The 15,795-nt window shown below is 48.2% G+C and overlaps 1 protein-coding gene across 11 annotated transcripts in view; it reads right to left on the bottom strand.

The window, feature by feature from the left end:
* WT1 (WT1 transcription factor) overlaps window positions 1-15,795 on the bottom strand; it is a 48,732-nt gene that overhangs the window by 30,762 nt on the left and 2,175 nt on the right. For 4 of the 11 annotated variants that reach the window (XM_067751772.1, XM_067751771.1, XM_067751764.1 and 1 more), the window contains exons 2-4: window positions 11,711-11,833; window positions 11,164-11,266; window positions 1,148-1,225 (exon numbers count right to left, since the gene is read on the bottom strand). In XM_067751772.1, the coding sequence (XP_067607873.1) occupies window positions 1,148-1,225; window positions 11,164-11,266; window positions 11,711-11,833 (304 nt within the window). Of the gene's footprint in view, window positions 1-45; window positions 97-1,147; window positions 1,226-11,163; window positions 11,267-11,710; window positions 11,834-13,608; window positions 13,619-15,795 lie in introns of those variants that run through there. The other 7 variants (XM_067751769.1, XM_067751762.1, XM_067751763.1 and 4 more) reach the window with 5 other exon arrangements.

Below are 15,795 nucleotides of genomic sequence, written 5' to 3'. Positions count from 1 at the left end.
AAGGCCTATGTCATTTGCTTTGCCATCATCGCATTGTCCACTCACTTGCTCTGCCCTTCCGTCCATTTCACTGAGCTGGAGCTCCCAGCAGCAACTCTAGAAGAGAAGAAGAGGTGGGGAATGGGGACTGGAGCATGCGTGGCTCTAGCAAGCCCCCCAGATCCCACAGTCCAATGAGAAGCCACTAAATACACAGAGATGTAAAGCCAGCTGTCTAGTCAAGAGTGCTGAACTGAGGACTCGGTCCCACTAGGGCTGATAGAGTGGGGGTGTGGAAGGCATCACAGGGAGGCTGGAAAGAGCCTTTGCTTTGGAATCAGATCTGGACTTGGAATCCCAGCTCTACCACATAGTATGATGTGAACTTGGGAAGTTACTTAATTCTCTGAGCTTGACTGACTTATTTGGAAAACAGGATAACAGTCCCTAGGCATCATAATGCCATCAGGAAGATTAGATGAGGTGACCTAGACGAGTACCTGATACACCACAGGCGCTTCATGACTGCCACATCCTACCGCCCACCAACTCAGATTCGAAACTAAAAGTGAGTTCTTTTACGGTTTAAAGCAAGTCCCACCTGCTTTGTTTTTTCAGTTCCAGGTGCAAAGCATTGCCCCTACCTATGTTTGATTGCTATGTTCTCCCTATTCTGGTTGTGTATCAAGTGTGATAAAAGCCTGTTCAGGCAACCAGGTGTGAACACATCTGACTTTGGATGGTCCAAATCATCTTCACTCAAATAGAAGTTTGGATCCTGGACTTTGTAAACCCTAAACATTTCTTGATAAGATAATGTAATGATTAACCTCTGTGATATCACTAGCAAAACACAAACATTAAACAAGTTTGAATGGACAAAAGTTCAAAGAACTCTAAAACATTCAATAAGGAAAGGCCATATTAAATTTCTCCAGTATTCTCAACCCCCTTGTTCTAGACAAGAACATCCCCTGTTTATATTCCTAAAAGTTTAATACTGAACACCACTGACCAACTGGGAGAGGGAGGAAAGCATCTTAATTCTACAGACGGCCATGCCTATTCTTCTAAAACTGTACTCTCTTCATATGGTATAAGGACCTTTAAAATGGTTCAAACAAGTGTAAGTTACTGTTTAAGGGAAATGGAGCAGAGAAGACCTTACCCCTTTAATGTGGCTCCTAAGTTCATCTGATTCCAGGTCATGCATTCAAGTTGGGAGGTCATTTGGTATAAATTGTCACTGTTAGAGAAAAACATTCAGAGTTAGAAATGCATAATACAAAAGACACATACACTTGCAACTGTTTCTCCAAAAAGCAATCCACTTTTAACTTTTCTTTACAATGAAAGCCTCCACACTTTCCAGAATGACAGAATTCAGGAGTCTGAAATGATTTTCATTTCATCCCACTGATCTCTGCACGTCATTCACTTCACACACAGCAGAAAGGATGCGAGAATAATTTGGAAGCCTTTAAAAAACCTTAGTAGAGCAAACACTGAAGTTTCTAAAGAGGTATTAAACCTCTGAAGGGAAGAGGCTGAAGGGAGTGAAACTTTGAAAGGCAACACAGGCTGGATAGCTCAACATTAAAGTTAAAAGCCTGGAGCTGAAAGTAAAAAGACAGCAGATTAATTATTCGTGAAAAGGCCATTAAGTTGTTTTAATCAAAAGGATAAGTATCATGTGGATTATGAGGGCCTGAAAAGTCAAAGAGTGATGGGTGATGGATGGTCTAATACTCAAGGATGTGACAAGCGAAAGAAACGGGATGATAAACTCTAGATACAACTGAAGGAATCATTCTCTATAAATTGTATAGTCACGGAGTGTTTTTTTAAAGCCCCCAACTCAGTTCTAGATTATATGAGGGAAAACAATGGCTGACCATTTACATTAAGACCCCAAAGGAAAAATATCCCACCATATAAACCAACCAAAAGTTTTTCTCTCCCTTTTTTTTTGCACATACAACTCTTAAAAATATCATTATTACATATGCTTTAAAACACATCTCTAAATGCATTATAGAAGAGCTATCGCATCTATTTCCCGAAACAACATCCTTCTCAAAGTATCCCGCATGCACAACTCATGAACATCTTTATTACATGCTTTTATGTTTATTAATTTATTAATTTTATATTTATCTCCTTCCTAAAAAACTAGCACATAACTCAATTACCAGAAATCTCCTAAGTAACCAAGCTCAACTAGGAATAAATGTAGTTCTGAACTGAAATGGTTAATTATGAAATTTGAGACCCAAGAGATTAATGGTTTGTCTGGGAACGCTTGGTCTAAACACATTACAGAAGAACATTTCCACTCCACCTTCATGGCAGAAGGGAAAGAAGGTAAGAAGCTTTCAGTATGTAATGTATGATACCAGACTGCAAATTCTGGACAATATCCACCTTGTCACGGCATTCCTTTGGACTGCTTCATCCATCGGGCAGAGGTAACACCAAAGTTTAATTAAGAGAAGGTTTTGTAAGGCCAGCCAAACTGGGGACTTGTAGAGGGGTGAGGGAAATTACAGTATTTATCCCTTGGAATAAATGAACACCATGCTCTCTCTCAGCATAGCTTGATAAATCATGGTGGAGTCCATCTGCCTCTCATATAATCACTGAAAATTATTTGGAACTCCTTAGTGGTGGGTACACAGGATAAGGAGGAAATCAGATTCCAGGAGGGAATTTTACGTATGAAATGTGAAGTGACTTCAAACTCGAAGTACGCGTAGTTTCATTAGTCAGTGCATATCTGGACCCCATCATTCATCCCTGTGTCTGACTGGCTATTATGCTACCACAATATCCTACATATCAATGAAAAAAAAATGATTAGTTTCTCCTGCAGCTTCCCTGTTCACAGCAGCGGCCGGTGCTGGTCTGTGCCACTACGTTTCGCAATTCCACGAATTCTTGCTGTAAGGCCAGTGTAATTAATTCCTGAAGGACCCCAATTTTTATTAGAAGTGCCAGCCTGCTGCATTTAACATGGGAGAGTTTCTTGAACTTTCTTTGGGCTGACAGTTCATTAATAAGCGGCCTCCTCCACAATCTCTACTGGTTTTTGTTCTCCTGCGCCTTTTCATCAGGCAATCCATTTATTAATCTTGCCATTAATCTCAGCCAACAGGCATTGTATTCCCCAGGCAGCTCTCTATTTTTGTCACTGATTTTTAAAAAATTGTTCACCAACTAAAATCACTCAGCCCCAGTTGACCATTTTCCTAGGTCCTATTGGGATGTGGGATCTTTCTGAAATTATTTCCTCCTTGCATGAGACTAAGAACACTGTAATTTTCAAGAGGTCTGAGAAGCAAGATGAGTGACAGACGTTTACACACATGGGTCAACGAGTCCCAAATATCTAACTTTATGATTTAGGAATTTTCTCACAGACTTAAAGAATAGTCCAGCAGATTCCTAAAGGGAAAATAATTTTAAGGACATTTTCTTGGCCCCCAGAAAGAAAACCTTCTAAACTACAGAATCTATGTCTTATATATGTATCTTCCTAGTGGGTGCTTGATAAATACTCTCTACCACACCGCCCAATATGGTAGCCATTAGTCAGACATGGCTATTGAGCACTTGAAATATGGAGAGTACCACACGTTGAAATAAGATTTGGGCTTTTGAGGTTAGATAGAATATTTTAAAAATTAATTTCCTGTTTCTTTTTTTTTTAATGTGGCTATTAGAAAATGTCAAATTACATAGATGACTTGCATTACGTTTCTATCGAACAGTGCTACTCGGTAAATGTTAAGACCTTGAGCATATCAGTTCAGCTCTCTGCACCTCAGTTTTCTCATCTGTTAAATGGGAATATTAATCTCAATCAGTCTAACTTTACCAGGATGTTGTGAAGCTCTAATACTGGCTCTTTCAAGACTATACAGATAATATATTTTAACTTTTTCTAATCCATCAAATTTTGTATAGTACATTCACACATCACCAATACTCCTCACAACAACTCTGTGAGGCAGGTATAATTATGATCCCCATTTATCGGAGGAGGACGGGGGCTCAGAGAAGTGCCTAGTGCTGACTTGCCTGATGCCCCCACCTCTACCCTGCTAGGCCCCTTTAAAGGCTTCCTGGCATTATTTGACCTCTGAACCTTGTCCTCTCACTACCATTTAAATGATAGTAAAAATAATATAATAATACAAACAGGAGTCTGGAGGTGAAACAGAACATACTCAAGGGAACATCATGACCTTCTCTGTCTCCGAGATGTGGTGCCCAACCACATCCTCTTCACCTGATTAAGAACAGTGTGCCAAGATCCCAGTAGGACCCTCACTTCGATTTCAGTGGTCCTGATAGCTCAGCTTGCAAATCCTCAAAAGGGGAGAGAAGGTGGAAAGGGCCAGTGGGGAAGGACTTTCAGAAAATCCCCAAGCAAAAACCAAACAAACAACAACCACCACCAGATAGGTTTCCTGAGGCTGGCCATAGGATCAGAGCACAGCCTTAACCACATCCTGCCTTCTGTTGGCTGCAACTCCTCAGCGGCTCAGTCAGTCGGCTTGGCTGGCACCATCTTTCAGCTGGATGACAATGACAGTAGTGACAATAGCTGCTGCTGGGAGAGGACAAAATGCGAATTTGAACTAAAAATACTGGTCCCAAGCATGCTCAAAATATGATCTCTCTGGGCAGTTGGTCAACACCCAGCTCTCATCATGAAAACCCACGAAAAGAGGCAGCACCAGTAGAGGAAAATATGACCCCTGGCAAATAAAGCATCTAATTACTAAATAACCACTGTAGGTGTCGACCACCTCATTCCCAGAGGAGATCAGATAAGCAGGTGGTTTGGCTCACAGTGGCCACAGTGGTCATGTAGGCATTTCTGCTCCCCATCTAACTCTGTCTGTTTGGAAGTGAACTCTGAAATTGCTGGCTGCCAAAATATATTCCAAAAGTCATGGTGTCTTTTATATTTTTAAGTAGATCTTTAAACAGAAAAAGTCACTGGTTTCCTATGTAAGAAATGTTTGAAGTTGGAAGCAAGGGAGAGAGGAAAGAAACTTCTATAACTGGGATTAATGCAAGTTGGAGTGAAATAAAAGGAAGTCAGTCCTAGCAAAAAGGGGAACTTAAAAGGAAATCAGTAGTAGATCATATAGAGTTTGCTTTGGCCTGGACTGCAGTATTACTGAGTTCTTGACCTCTGCACAAAAAGAAAGGAAGAGAAAAGCTCTCGGCTATTATCTGGACCAGAACTCCCCCACTCTTCAAATGCATGTGTAATTCAAGTACATTTTCATCTTTAAGTGTGTTTAAGTATATCCAGCAGAACAAAGTAGAAAAGTCCTTATTACCACTGGAATGGAACTGTTGAACCTGATTAAGACTGGAGTTACCTCTGCCAGATGGTTGCTGGCTGGCAAACCAGCATCTTGGTAGAAGAAAAGTATTTCCCGAGATCAAGGAAAAAAATTCCTAATAAGAAAGAGGCACATGTAACTGGCATCTGTGATCAGAATTCATGATGTTTCCAGGGTTTGCTGTAATAGCTCTGCCCCACGCCTCTACCTGACAACCCAACGCTCGTGCACAGAGGCTGCAGCCAAACTTCCACGCAGACTCTTTCCTGCGTTCTTCCCTCCAAGGCGCCACGGAGGCTGCCTGTTCAGAAATTTCTGCTCAGCAGGCCATGGTGAATAATCATTTTACAGTCAATCTTTTGGTATTGTAATTTCTCTCTAGCTCACCAGTTAACCAAAGAAAAACCCACAGGGGATTCCACTTCTATTAATAAACACTTGGTCAGCACAAATGTTGCAGGAATAATTGAAACTAGATTTTTCCCGCTCCCTGGAGACAAGTCCAATTCAAGCCTTTCTTTGGCTTTGATAACACTGCCCACCACCCTGGAAACCATTTCAGACTTTCTGCCTTCATGCCTACCTATATGGGAAACAAACATCAGTATTGTCTTAAACGAAACTTGGACACCATGTACAGTGTTTGTAGATGACACGTAGGAAGAGGCATTATTAATTATGATTTTATTTCTTCGGTGACAGATGTCCTCTGATTTAATTCTACATTGAAGGCTAACCTAAATGGTAGATCATGTACTTCCCACTGACCGGATTCCCCAGAAGCTCTATGGCTGCTAAGGAAGCTTCTCTCACATGGAAGACAATCTACCGGTAACAGGCTCCACTGCCAACTTCATCATTGGATTGAATTGTCAACATTCAATTAAAAATATTCAAATTAACAATGACCGCTTCAGAATTGGAATAGTGTTACCTGCTAGGGGGCCAAAGGAAACATGCATTCTCATTTAAATTAGTAGCACAGTTGCTAAAAATGAATATGTAAACCTAATAAGAGTGCAAAAATAAAAGGAAACTAGAATGTCTAAAAAAAAGTGTATGGGGGAATATTTTTCAAACACAGGGCACAGAACTCCTTTTCAAAGTAGCTGTGAGAATCAACCCGTGAAATGGGCATGGTCAGGGACTGGGGGCTCCAAGGAGCTCAGCAAGCTGACGGAGAGAGGGGGACTTGTGGAAGAGGATTCAAGGGAAGTGAGCAGGGAAGGCCCAGCTAGCTGCCTGTTCTAGGTCAAAATCAGGGGAAAACTGTGCTTAGTGTGGTTGGACTTCACTACTTTTTCCCCTCAGGGTAGCATGGGGTCCCTCCTTCCCTGGGACCTTGCCTCTGAGCAAGCACAGACGAGGGTGGCCCTGGAAGCTGTCGCTCCCCCTGGGTCTGGATGGAAGGGAGAAAGGTCTCTGCCACTTCTGCCTGTTTCTTTAGGAGCCTGGACTGAACTTCAGTAGTTCACGCCCAGGGAGTGGTAAAGGGAAAGCTGGAGGAGTCTGGAGCTTGACAGACAGCTGCTTTGTGAGTTAAGACTTCAGGAGAAAGTTCCAGTTGGCTCCTACAATACTCACCCACGAAAATACCGCCTCGGATCCACTGAGCGATTTCAATTGAAAACTATGGGTAAAACTAATGGATAACGGGGTTTCTTTCACAAATGTGAGGAATAAAGACCTTCCTCTAGCAAGACCTAAGGCAGATGCCACGTTTGGAAAGGAATGGCCTTAACCATCAGTAGGGGCAGCAGCGTGCAGAGGGTGGGAAGATGGATTCTGGAGCCTCGCACTTGCTCTGTCCCTTACTGTGTCACGCTGGGCAAATTCACCTCCAAGGGCTTCAGTTTCCCCCTCTGTCAAATGGGGGTGATAACCTATTGCCTACCTCAAAGAGTTTCAGATCAAATGTAAATAAGTCAATACTTGCGAAGCGCTCAGAATGGTTTCTGGAAGTAGTAAGTTTATATAAGCATTTGTTCTTACTATGTATTAGCAAAGGTGCTGGCACAGACTGTATAAGGGGAATATTCCAGGTGGAGGACACTGAGTGGCTTGGAATCCCTCAGCGATTCAGAGCACACATGAGCTTTGAAGGCAGATAGACTAAGAATCAAATCTTGGTTCTGATTCTCACTCGCTGTGTAACTTGAGCAGGTTACTTGGAGTCTCTGAACCTACCTCCTCTTCAGTAGAGTGCGGATGACCGTACCAACCTCGTGGGTAATCAGAAGAACTAAATGAGTAAACTGAGGGAAGCACGCAGCGCAGTGCCCAGCAGCACACAATATGCAGTAAAGCCTAGTGATTACGTAATAAGGGCTGTGAGTGCTGGGCTCCAGAAGGGCTGGAATCTGTTCCAGAATTCTTTAGACAAAATTCTACCCACTCTCAATACGGTGGGGAGAGAGTACGGAGAAAACTATCTCCTAACACTTCCTGTAAGTTGATTGGGGTGTCATTTTCTATTCACTACTAATCACATCTGTGTATAGCTGTAACTCCTCCGATCTGTAACCTGAAAGAGAGGAGAGAATCACTTTACAGTTCTCTCAGACTAGGGAGAGAATTTTGAGAATTTCCTCAAAGCAAATTCACATTGTACAGTGCTTATCTAATGTCAGTGTATGTACCATTACCTTTAGGTCATGTGGGAAGGGAGACTAAATCCAAGAATGGGGAGACAGAAGCTTTGGAAGGGCAGGGCAAAGAAGCTGGGCAGGCTGCCTTAGGGGGTCAAGTGCAACAAGTCAAACAAAATACAGGCAAGCCTTTCACAGGAGGTCCCAGGTTTAGACAGAAAAGGGACCAGAGCCAGGGATCAGAAGAACCACTGAATATCTAAAATCTAAAAGTTTAGCCGTTAAGTGATTAAAGTTTAGTTGTACTTCCCATGCTTTTTCAAACACTGTGTTCACAAAAGCATTTAAATATCCTTCAAACATGTTTAGGAGTAGGGAAGAAGGAAATGACATAACCATAATGGTAGTAATGTTGATGCGCAGATCCAATTTTAAAACATCCCTACAAATGTCCATCCATCATTACTGCAGGGCAAGTACCTGATCTTTGAAAAGTGATTAGAAATGCTGTCAATTTAGAGTGGATGGAGCTTCAAAGACTCAGCACAAACTTCAAGGAAGCAAACTTTTCCTACGGGGTCACAAATTTTGTTTCAGGAGATATTACTTAGAGATTTTCCTGTAACAAGAGAAAATGGTATTTTTATGACATTCATATAAAAATGAGCAAAGAAGTTCCAATTATGTAGAAAGAAGAAAGGGATAAGCAAATATCTCTGAAAGATGAACCTGACAAAATTGCTTTATACAGTGGCCAGTTAGAAGATGGATTAGAAAATGTGAAATTTTTATGTATAAAATGCAATCCAAGTGATTTTTCCTGCTTCCATAGCAACCACTCATTCAGCCCTAAGTCAAAATCCATCACAGGGACTCAGTTTGGAGAACTGCTGCTAAGACAGAAGTCGTGATCACTTTATCCCCTACTCATTTTTAGGCTGTTCAGTCCCTTCTTAGGGACCCACAGGGTGGATCTAGGCTTGAAGAGGGGAGAGTAAGGAATGTGTGTAACTGTGTCACTCCTGAACCAGACTCCAAAGCCTCCCAGTCCCCAACCTCCAAGCACGTAGCCAGACCCATCTAAATAGCACCCATTCCAGCATCAAGGTCTTCCTCTCTGCTTGGGGTGAGGCGTCAGCCAGGAGCCAAGGGAGAATGACTGGGTCAAGGTCATCTCACTGGGAACCATTCCATCTGTTCCCCCAATGGCTAGAATAAGAGCAATGCTACTCTGGCAATAGGCAGGAGCAGCTCCTTAAAAAGGATGGCAATGACCCTACCATCTCAGTTTTGCTTGGAGAGGGGGTTCACAACAGAGATTTCAGATCCTGTACCTATTCCAGTGAGTTGACCCACCAAGGGCTGGTGCAAAGATGGCTGCTCGGGACAGATCACTGGGCCTGAGGTGCCAAAGAACAGAACTGGGTTCTAACTAGAGAGGGAGAAAAGGAGGGTGAGAAGGTGTGACCATTCAATACCTCTATCTGGGCAAAATGCATGTCTTCCCCCCCCCCTCTCTAAAATTTAAAAAAAAAAAGGCGGGGGGGAGTAGGGAGGAAAAAAAGTTATCTTGAATCCAAGATCAGATTAGATATGCCGGATTTCCCGATCAAAAGGAAAGGTTTCCAAAATCTGTGTACTGTAGGCGTACAGAAGTAGAGGGGCTCCACCCTGTCCCTCCCCGGGATGGGAGAATCAGACCAGTCCTAGGCTCGGTTTCATAAACACGTCGGAACATTGGCATGAGCCTCCTGCGGGCTCAGGAGCGAACATTCCTTCCCCTCCTCCACCTGTGGGGCTGCAGGTCCCCCAGGCGCGGCCATTCCTTCCACCAATCTCCCAGGGCAGACGCTTTTCCTTCCTTTATTACCTCACTACCTCCTTCCCTTGACGTCAGTCCCGGGTCTTCCAACAGAGGGGAGGGAGGATGGAGATGAGTCTGGGGCAGTCGGTATCAGGATCCCCGCAGCACCGGGTGGGGGGTAGGGATGGAATATGAGGTAATGCGCGCCCAATCCCCGGCATCCAAGGCCGCGATCTGCCACTTCCCTCCCTCCGCCCCACCATCCCGCCCAGCTCCAGCCGGTATAGTTACTAGGCAACCCTATCGGTGACGCGGGATGCCGGCCAAGTTCACCCAAAGTTGAAGAGTAAATTTGGGGGAGAGAAGGTGGAGGGTGGAGCAAGAACCTAGAGAAGGCACGAGGAGCTGGAAAAGAGTCTGCAAGTAAAAGAAGCTGGTCTTCGGCCTCACGGGAACAGGAAGAACGGCGGGCGCGGGCTGGAGCGGTCTCCCCGCAGGTACCGCTGCCGCCCGACCACAGTCCCGCACACAGTCCGGGGTAGCTGGGCGCTGGGGACGACGCCCACAGAGTGGTGCTGCAGCCCGAGACTCTGGGGGACAGGGGTGGGGAGAAGGCTGTGGCTCGAGTGTACGCGCCCTCGAATTCGTCCCAGAGAAGGCTGGCGGGTGTGGCCAGTGCGCGAGGAGAGGCTTGAGGAGTGAGAAGAAACGAGTGGGAGTGGACCCCGTGTTTAATCTTTGATCCCTAGGAAGCTGAAGTCCTCCCAGCAAAGAGCCCTTTTAAAAAATACTCCTCAATATCGGCTCGGTGCTTTGTGACCGCCTGGAGGGGTGGGATAGGGACGGTGGGAGGGAGGGAGACGCAAGAGGGAAGAGATATGGGAACATATGTATATGTATAACTGATTCACTTTGTTATAAAGCAGAAACTAACACACCATTGTAAAGCAATTATACCCCAATAAAGATGTTAAAAAAAAATACTCCTTAAAGCGCCGCTCTTTCTTCTTCATCTCCAAACAGTAATCGCCCTCATTTATATTCCAAGTAAGAACACAGTGGGGGGGGGGACTTCCCTGGCGGTCCAGTGATTAAGACTCCGCGCTTCCGCTGCAGGGGACGCGGGTTCGAGCCCTAGTCGCGGAGCTAAGATCGCGCATACCGCGCGGCGCGACCAAAACCAAAAACCAACGTACACACACAAAGTAAGAACGCCGGGAGACGGGGAAAGCTACTTCTTTCAAATAGGAGCCAGGAGAGAGGCTTTCACTTGCTTTATGGAGACGAGTGGGCTAGAGGCGTACTTTGCCTCCAGGACCCTGCACGGCCGCATCCGGGCTGCCCCGCGTCGGACGTTCCCGTGCCCGCTGGCTCGAGCGCCCCCTCCGAGGTCGCGAGGACCTAGATGAGGTGCCGAGCGCCTTCCTACCTGCTGTAGGGCGTCCTCAGCAGCAGGGCCTGGCTGCCTGTGCAGCTGTCGGTGGGCGTGTGGCAGCCGTAGACTGGGGGCGGCACGGAGTACTGCTGTTCACCTGCAGAGAGCCAGGAGAGCGGGGTGAGAGCAGCACACCAAGGGCAGGGGGTGCGAGGCCGCGGTCAAGGGCTGGGGCAGAGCGTCCTGAGCTGGGCTCCCAGGCTGCACTGGGGGCCCTAGGGCCTGGATGCCGGGGCATGCAGAGAGACGGCCTACAGGTCACAGCGAGCTAAGCCTCTCACTTCACATTCCCTTAGCAGTCACGGCACAGAGCACCGAAAAGACCCTCTGGACATTCGCGGTCTCGGCTGAGCGGAGTTAACATACTTGGGGTGGGGGGAAACAATCTTTTCTTTTGAGTGAGATTAGGCTAATTATTTCTAAAATTCTTTTAGCTATCCTCTCCTCCCTTCCCCAATTTGCTGTGGGTTGGAAATTCCTGGGGAGTGAGGGGTAGCATGGAAGAAGGGGAGAAAGACCCCACATCATTCCCTCCTCTTACCCAGCGAGCCCTGCTGGCCCATGGGATCCTCGTGCTTGAAGGAGTGATTGGGGAACTGTGCCGCGTGGTGCGAGGGCGTGTGACCGTAGCTGGGCGTCCCGTCGAAGGTGACCGTGCTGTATCCTGCGGGCGCGGCCGAGAGAGAAACAGTGTCGGCGGGGAGTCAGGGACCGTGTGTCTGAACCAGAACCCGGGCGAGGAGCGCCCAGCCCCTCATTCGGATCCCGCTGCCTCAGCCCCCAGGGCTTGCAGAGAGAAGCCGGGCCCAATGCGACCTCGCGACAGGCTCCCCGTCCTTTCCCGAGTAAAACCCAGGCCTCCCCACCATTTCCCAATTTATTTACGCCCTTGTCTTTCACGGTGTCCGCCGCTTCTGCACCGAACACCTCGCAAGTATGAAAGCCGACAACCGCTCGGCGGAGAAAGTTGTTCTCCCCCCAAAACTGGCCAGCGCGGGCGACCGAAATGAATCTGCTCGCCTGACCCGGCGCTGACTCGCAGCCGTAAATCAGAGGCCCGCGCACCAACTTTCATTAATTACTCGGGGCCAGTTAAACGGCATGGGCTTTAAATGGGGAGAGTAATTACAGAGTAATGTTATCTGTCTGAGGCTGCGCGAGCGACCCGACACCATTGACACCCAAGGCCCTCGGGAAAGCTGGTGAGGGGGAAAAAAGAAGGGGCCTTTCAAGTTGGGCCCACGGGCCTCGACCCTGCGCCCTCCTCCTTCCTACCTCGGACCCACCTCGCGCCCAGAGGGTCGGACTGTGACCACCATTGCCGGGGCGGACTTCCTCGCGCACCAGTCCAGGAAGCCTGTTTGTTTCAGTGTGCCTGAGACTCTACCTCCCTTTCCCTCCATGGTATGCACTGGCCCTCTGCCTCAGTTTCCCTGCCGAGAAACCGAGGGCAATACCGCCCGTATTCTTCCCCAGCTCTCCGAAAGTGAGGGGGAAAAAAAACCCAAAAACGTGTTGGTTGAGAAACGTAGTCTCTTTCTGTGACTATTGTCACTGAATTACTTTAAACATTTACCCAACTAGCTTCCGCAAAGCTGTAGCTGCCTCTGGGGAAAAAGTATCCTCCAGCTAAGATAAAGATCAGTTCTGAGCCCTGAACCCAATGGTGGGGTCCCTGACTATGCGCAGGCTCAGTAGTCTCTGGCCTGAGGTCCTGACCAAGTGACGAATCAGATTGGTCCAGACGCTCACATCGGCTCCCTGCAGGGCCACTGGGCCGGACCCAGTCCCCCCACCCTCAGCCCCGCCTCTGGGCACTGAGCTGAGTCTCCAAACCCCGCTCGATTCTTGGGAGTGGGATAAGTCAAATGAACCCCATTCCCCCACTCTCGCCCCAGACATGGTCAAGACTCTACAACAGGTGTCCAGTGAAGACTCAGATTGAACAGTGAAAGGTGGCCATTACCCACATCTTTCAAATACACATCTCCCAAAAAAAAACAAAAACCGACCTTCTACAGTCCACTTCGGGGAATGTGGTGTGTCAGTGTGGGAGGGAGGGTTTGAACAGGTCTTCATTACCGGATTGTACAGGGGAGTCCAAGTCTCACGCACCAATTGGCGCCACAGGTTGACAACTTAAGAAGCCACCAGCTTTTATAATTTACATGACCCCAGAGGCCTCCATTTCTGGCCTGCTAAGTGGGCAAAGATAACCCCCGCCCCGTTAGCTGTCAGGAGTGGGTGAGCGCGCTTGGGCTTCCAGGCACTTCACTTTGGGAGCGGAGGCCAGGCTGTGTTTAAGGCCTACCAGGCCGCTGACAAACGAAATTTGGCTCCAAGCACCCAGTTTTGCAGAGGGAAGGCCGAATTTTCAAAGACCATTTTTTAAATAAAGAGGAGAAACAGAAGCAATAAAGGAGTTGTCTCTAGACGAACCCTTCTCCATTCCTGAACCGATGAGAAGGCAGTGGCCCGGGCACCGTGCTGTCCTCGGAGGCAGGCTCCGCAACCTTCGGTGCGCGGCTAGTGCCACGGGTTGCGGGCTGCAGCTCCTGCGCCGGCCGCGTCGCCTCCGCGCCCCGCGAGGCTCCCAAGGACCCGTCCCAGACCGGACACCGGACCGCTGGGCAGAGGCTGGCCTCCAACCCCCTCTCGCAGTCCCCCTCCCCGGAGAGGGGATGGGCTTCGGTGAAAGGGCCCTCAGAGAGGAGGGAGAGCTCTTTAAATTAGAAACTTATCGGATGCGGAACTGATCAGAGCGTGCTGTCCCGGGGCCTAGCGCTGAGCCAGGCGCGGAGGGCGCGGGGGCGGAGGCCGGGGGAGGGACAGCTGCCGGCAGAAAGGGGCAGCGTGTTCAAAGGCTCCTTGTACAGGCCTTAGAGGGAGAGGCTCGAGGGGCCAAGGTAGCGCCTTTCCCACGATTAGTCTCGGCCGGGGAAGGGAATGCAACCTTGACCGCGGGGAGAGGCGAGACACGCTGTGCGCTTCTCTCCCCCGCCCGACGCAGCGGAGGAGCCCGGGAACCGCCTGGCCGGGCCAGGCCCCTCGGGAGCTGAGGGATGAAGTGGACAGCAGGCTCAGTCAGGAAGGTGGTCCCAAGGCTGAAAATCATGACTCCGCAGCTGCCGCAGCATACGGGGAAATTTGTCCCGCAACGAAATACCCTCTCCAATGCGACCCAAGGGGGGCGCCCTTGGCCCTAGGGCTGAGCTGGTGTCCCCACGTGACACTAGGGTGGCCCGGTGATAACAAGGCCTCCTGTAGGTATAGGGTGCTGCGCGCCAGCCGGTCTGGGGGAATCGGGCAGACTGTCAAGCAGTCTTTGTCTTCCCTTCCCAAACCCTGCACTTAGTCTAGGGCTATCGAAGTCCTCGCCCTTCTTCTGCCCCGGCAAATTCCCCACCCCTCACACAGACTACAGTGGGTTGGGTGCCCATCCAGCAGGCAAGAGAAAATCCATCTCAACAGCGGGGCCTAGATCCCTGGGAAAGGAGGTAGAAATAACCTAGAATGGTCTGGGTTTGAGTCCAAGTTCTGCCACAGAGAGATCTCCTGCACACATTATCTCTTAGAGCCTAGATTTCCTCATCCAAAAATAAGGGGCTCCTCCAGTGTTAGGCTGTGAGCTTCCTGCAAAGGTTGAGGCACTTTAATTGTCTTAACATTCAATCCCCAGTGCCTGGCACAGAGTAGGTGCTCAATAAATGTTTCCTGAATTAATATTTAGAAGCAAGATTAGAATACCAGCTATAATATTTAAGCAATTGGAAAAAAACGAGGTGTGATACCTTGGGGTGGGGGGAGGTTCAAGAGTGCCAGCAATTGTCCCCACCCCTGGGCCATTGCTAGGTTGCCCTGCCTGGGGACAGGGATCTCGAAGCTTGATTCCTCTCCGCCTCGGCCTGCTGATGGCCATTCCCACACTTTGGGGAAGGAATTGATGCCCTTGCTTTCCCCTGGTTAAGCCTCCTGCCAAGACTCTACATTGCTGGGAGAGCTGCAGGAAGCCCAGAAGTCGAGAGAATAAATCTGAAATCTCAGGGCCCCAGGGCCCACTCTGGTTGCCAATGCCAGGGTTGAGGCACAAGTGGCTTCTGACATCCGACCCCAGCTCCCAGCTGCTGACTGAGTCCCAAGGACTGGTCGAGTGTGATCCCTTTATGTTTTGATTACAAGAGAGAACCTAAGCCCGAAGAAGACAGGAACCCGCTTACAGGCTGTGGCCTGGATCTGGGGCCGCCTCTCTACTGGGCTATTTCCCAGGATGGGACTCCTTTACCTGCTAGTCGGTCTCCAGCTCCCAAGCCCCTTTTCTCTTTAACATCCTGGGCCTATCCTCTAGAAAAGAATTGGGATTTTTCCTTTTAGCATATTGCCCACTGGCTAGGACGCCCACAGTCTCACTCCTGAGGCTGAGTTGATGAAATTCTGGGCACCAGCACCCTGTAGAAGGATGGACCCAGGGATCCAATCAAAGCCACAGAGTCCAGGTTCCAAAACCCCCGACAGAACCTAGATGGTTTCAAATAAATGATAATGGTAGTATTTTGCACAGGGAGTACTTAGATCAAATAGCTTCTCAGGTGTCTTCAAATAGCAAGCATCCATACAGAGACTCACTCA

This window comes from Pseudorca crassidens, chromosome 9 (assembly GCF_039906515.1).
Source record: "Pseudorca crassidens isolate mPseCra1 chromosome 9, mPseCra1.hap1, whole genome shotgun sequence".
NCBI classification, from domain to species: Eukaryota; Metazoa; Chordata; class Mammalia; order Artiodactyla; family Delphinidae; genus Pseudorca; species Pseudorca crassidens.
Note: the sequence above shows the minus strand (reverse complement) of the source record. Positions and strands in the feature narration are given on the sequence as shown.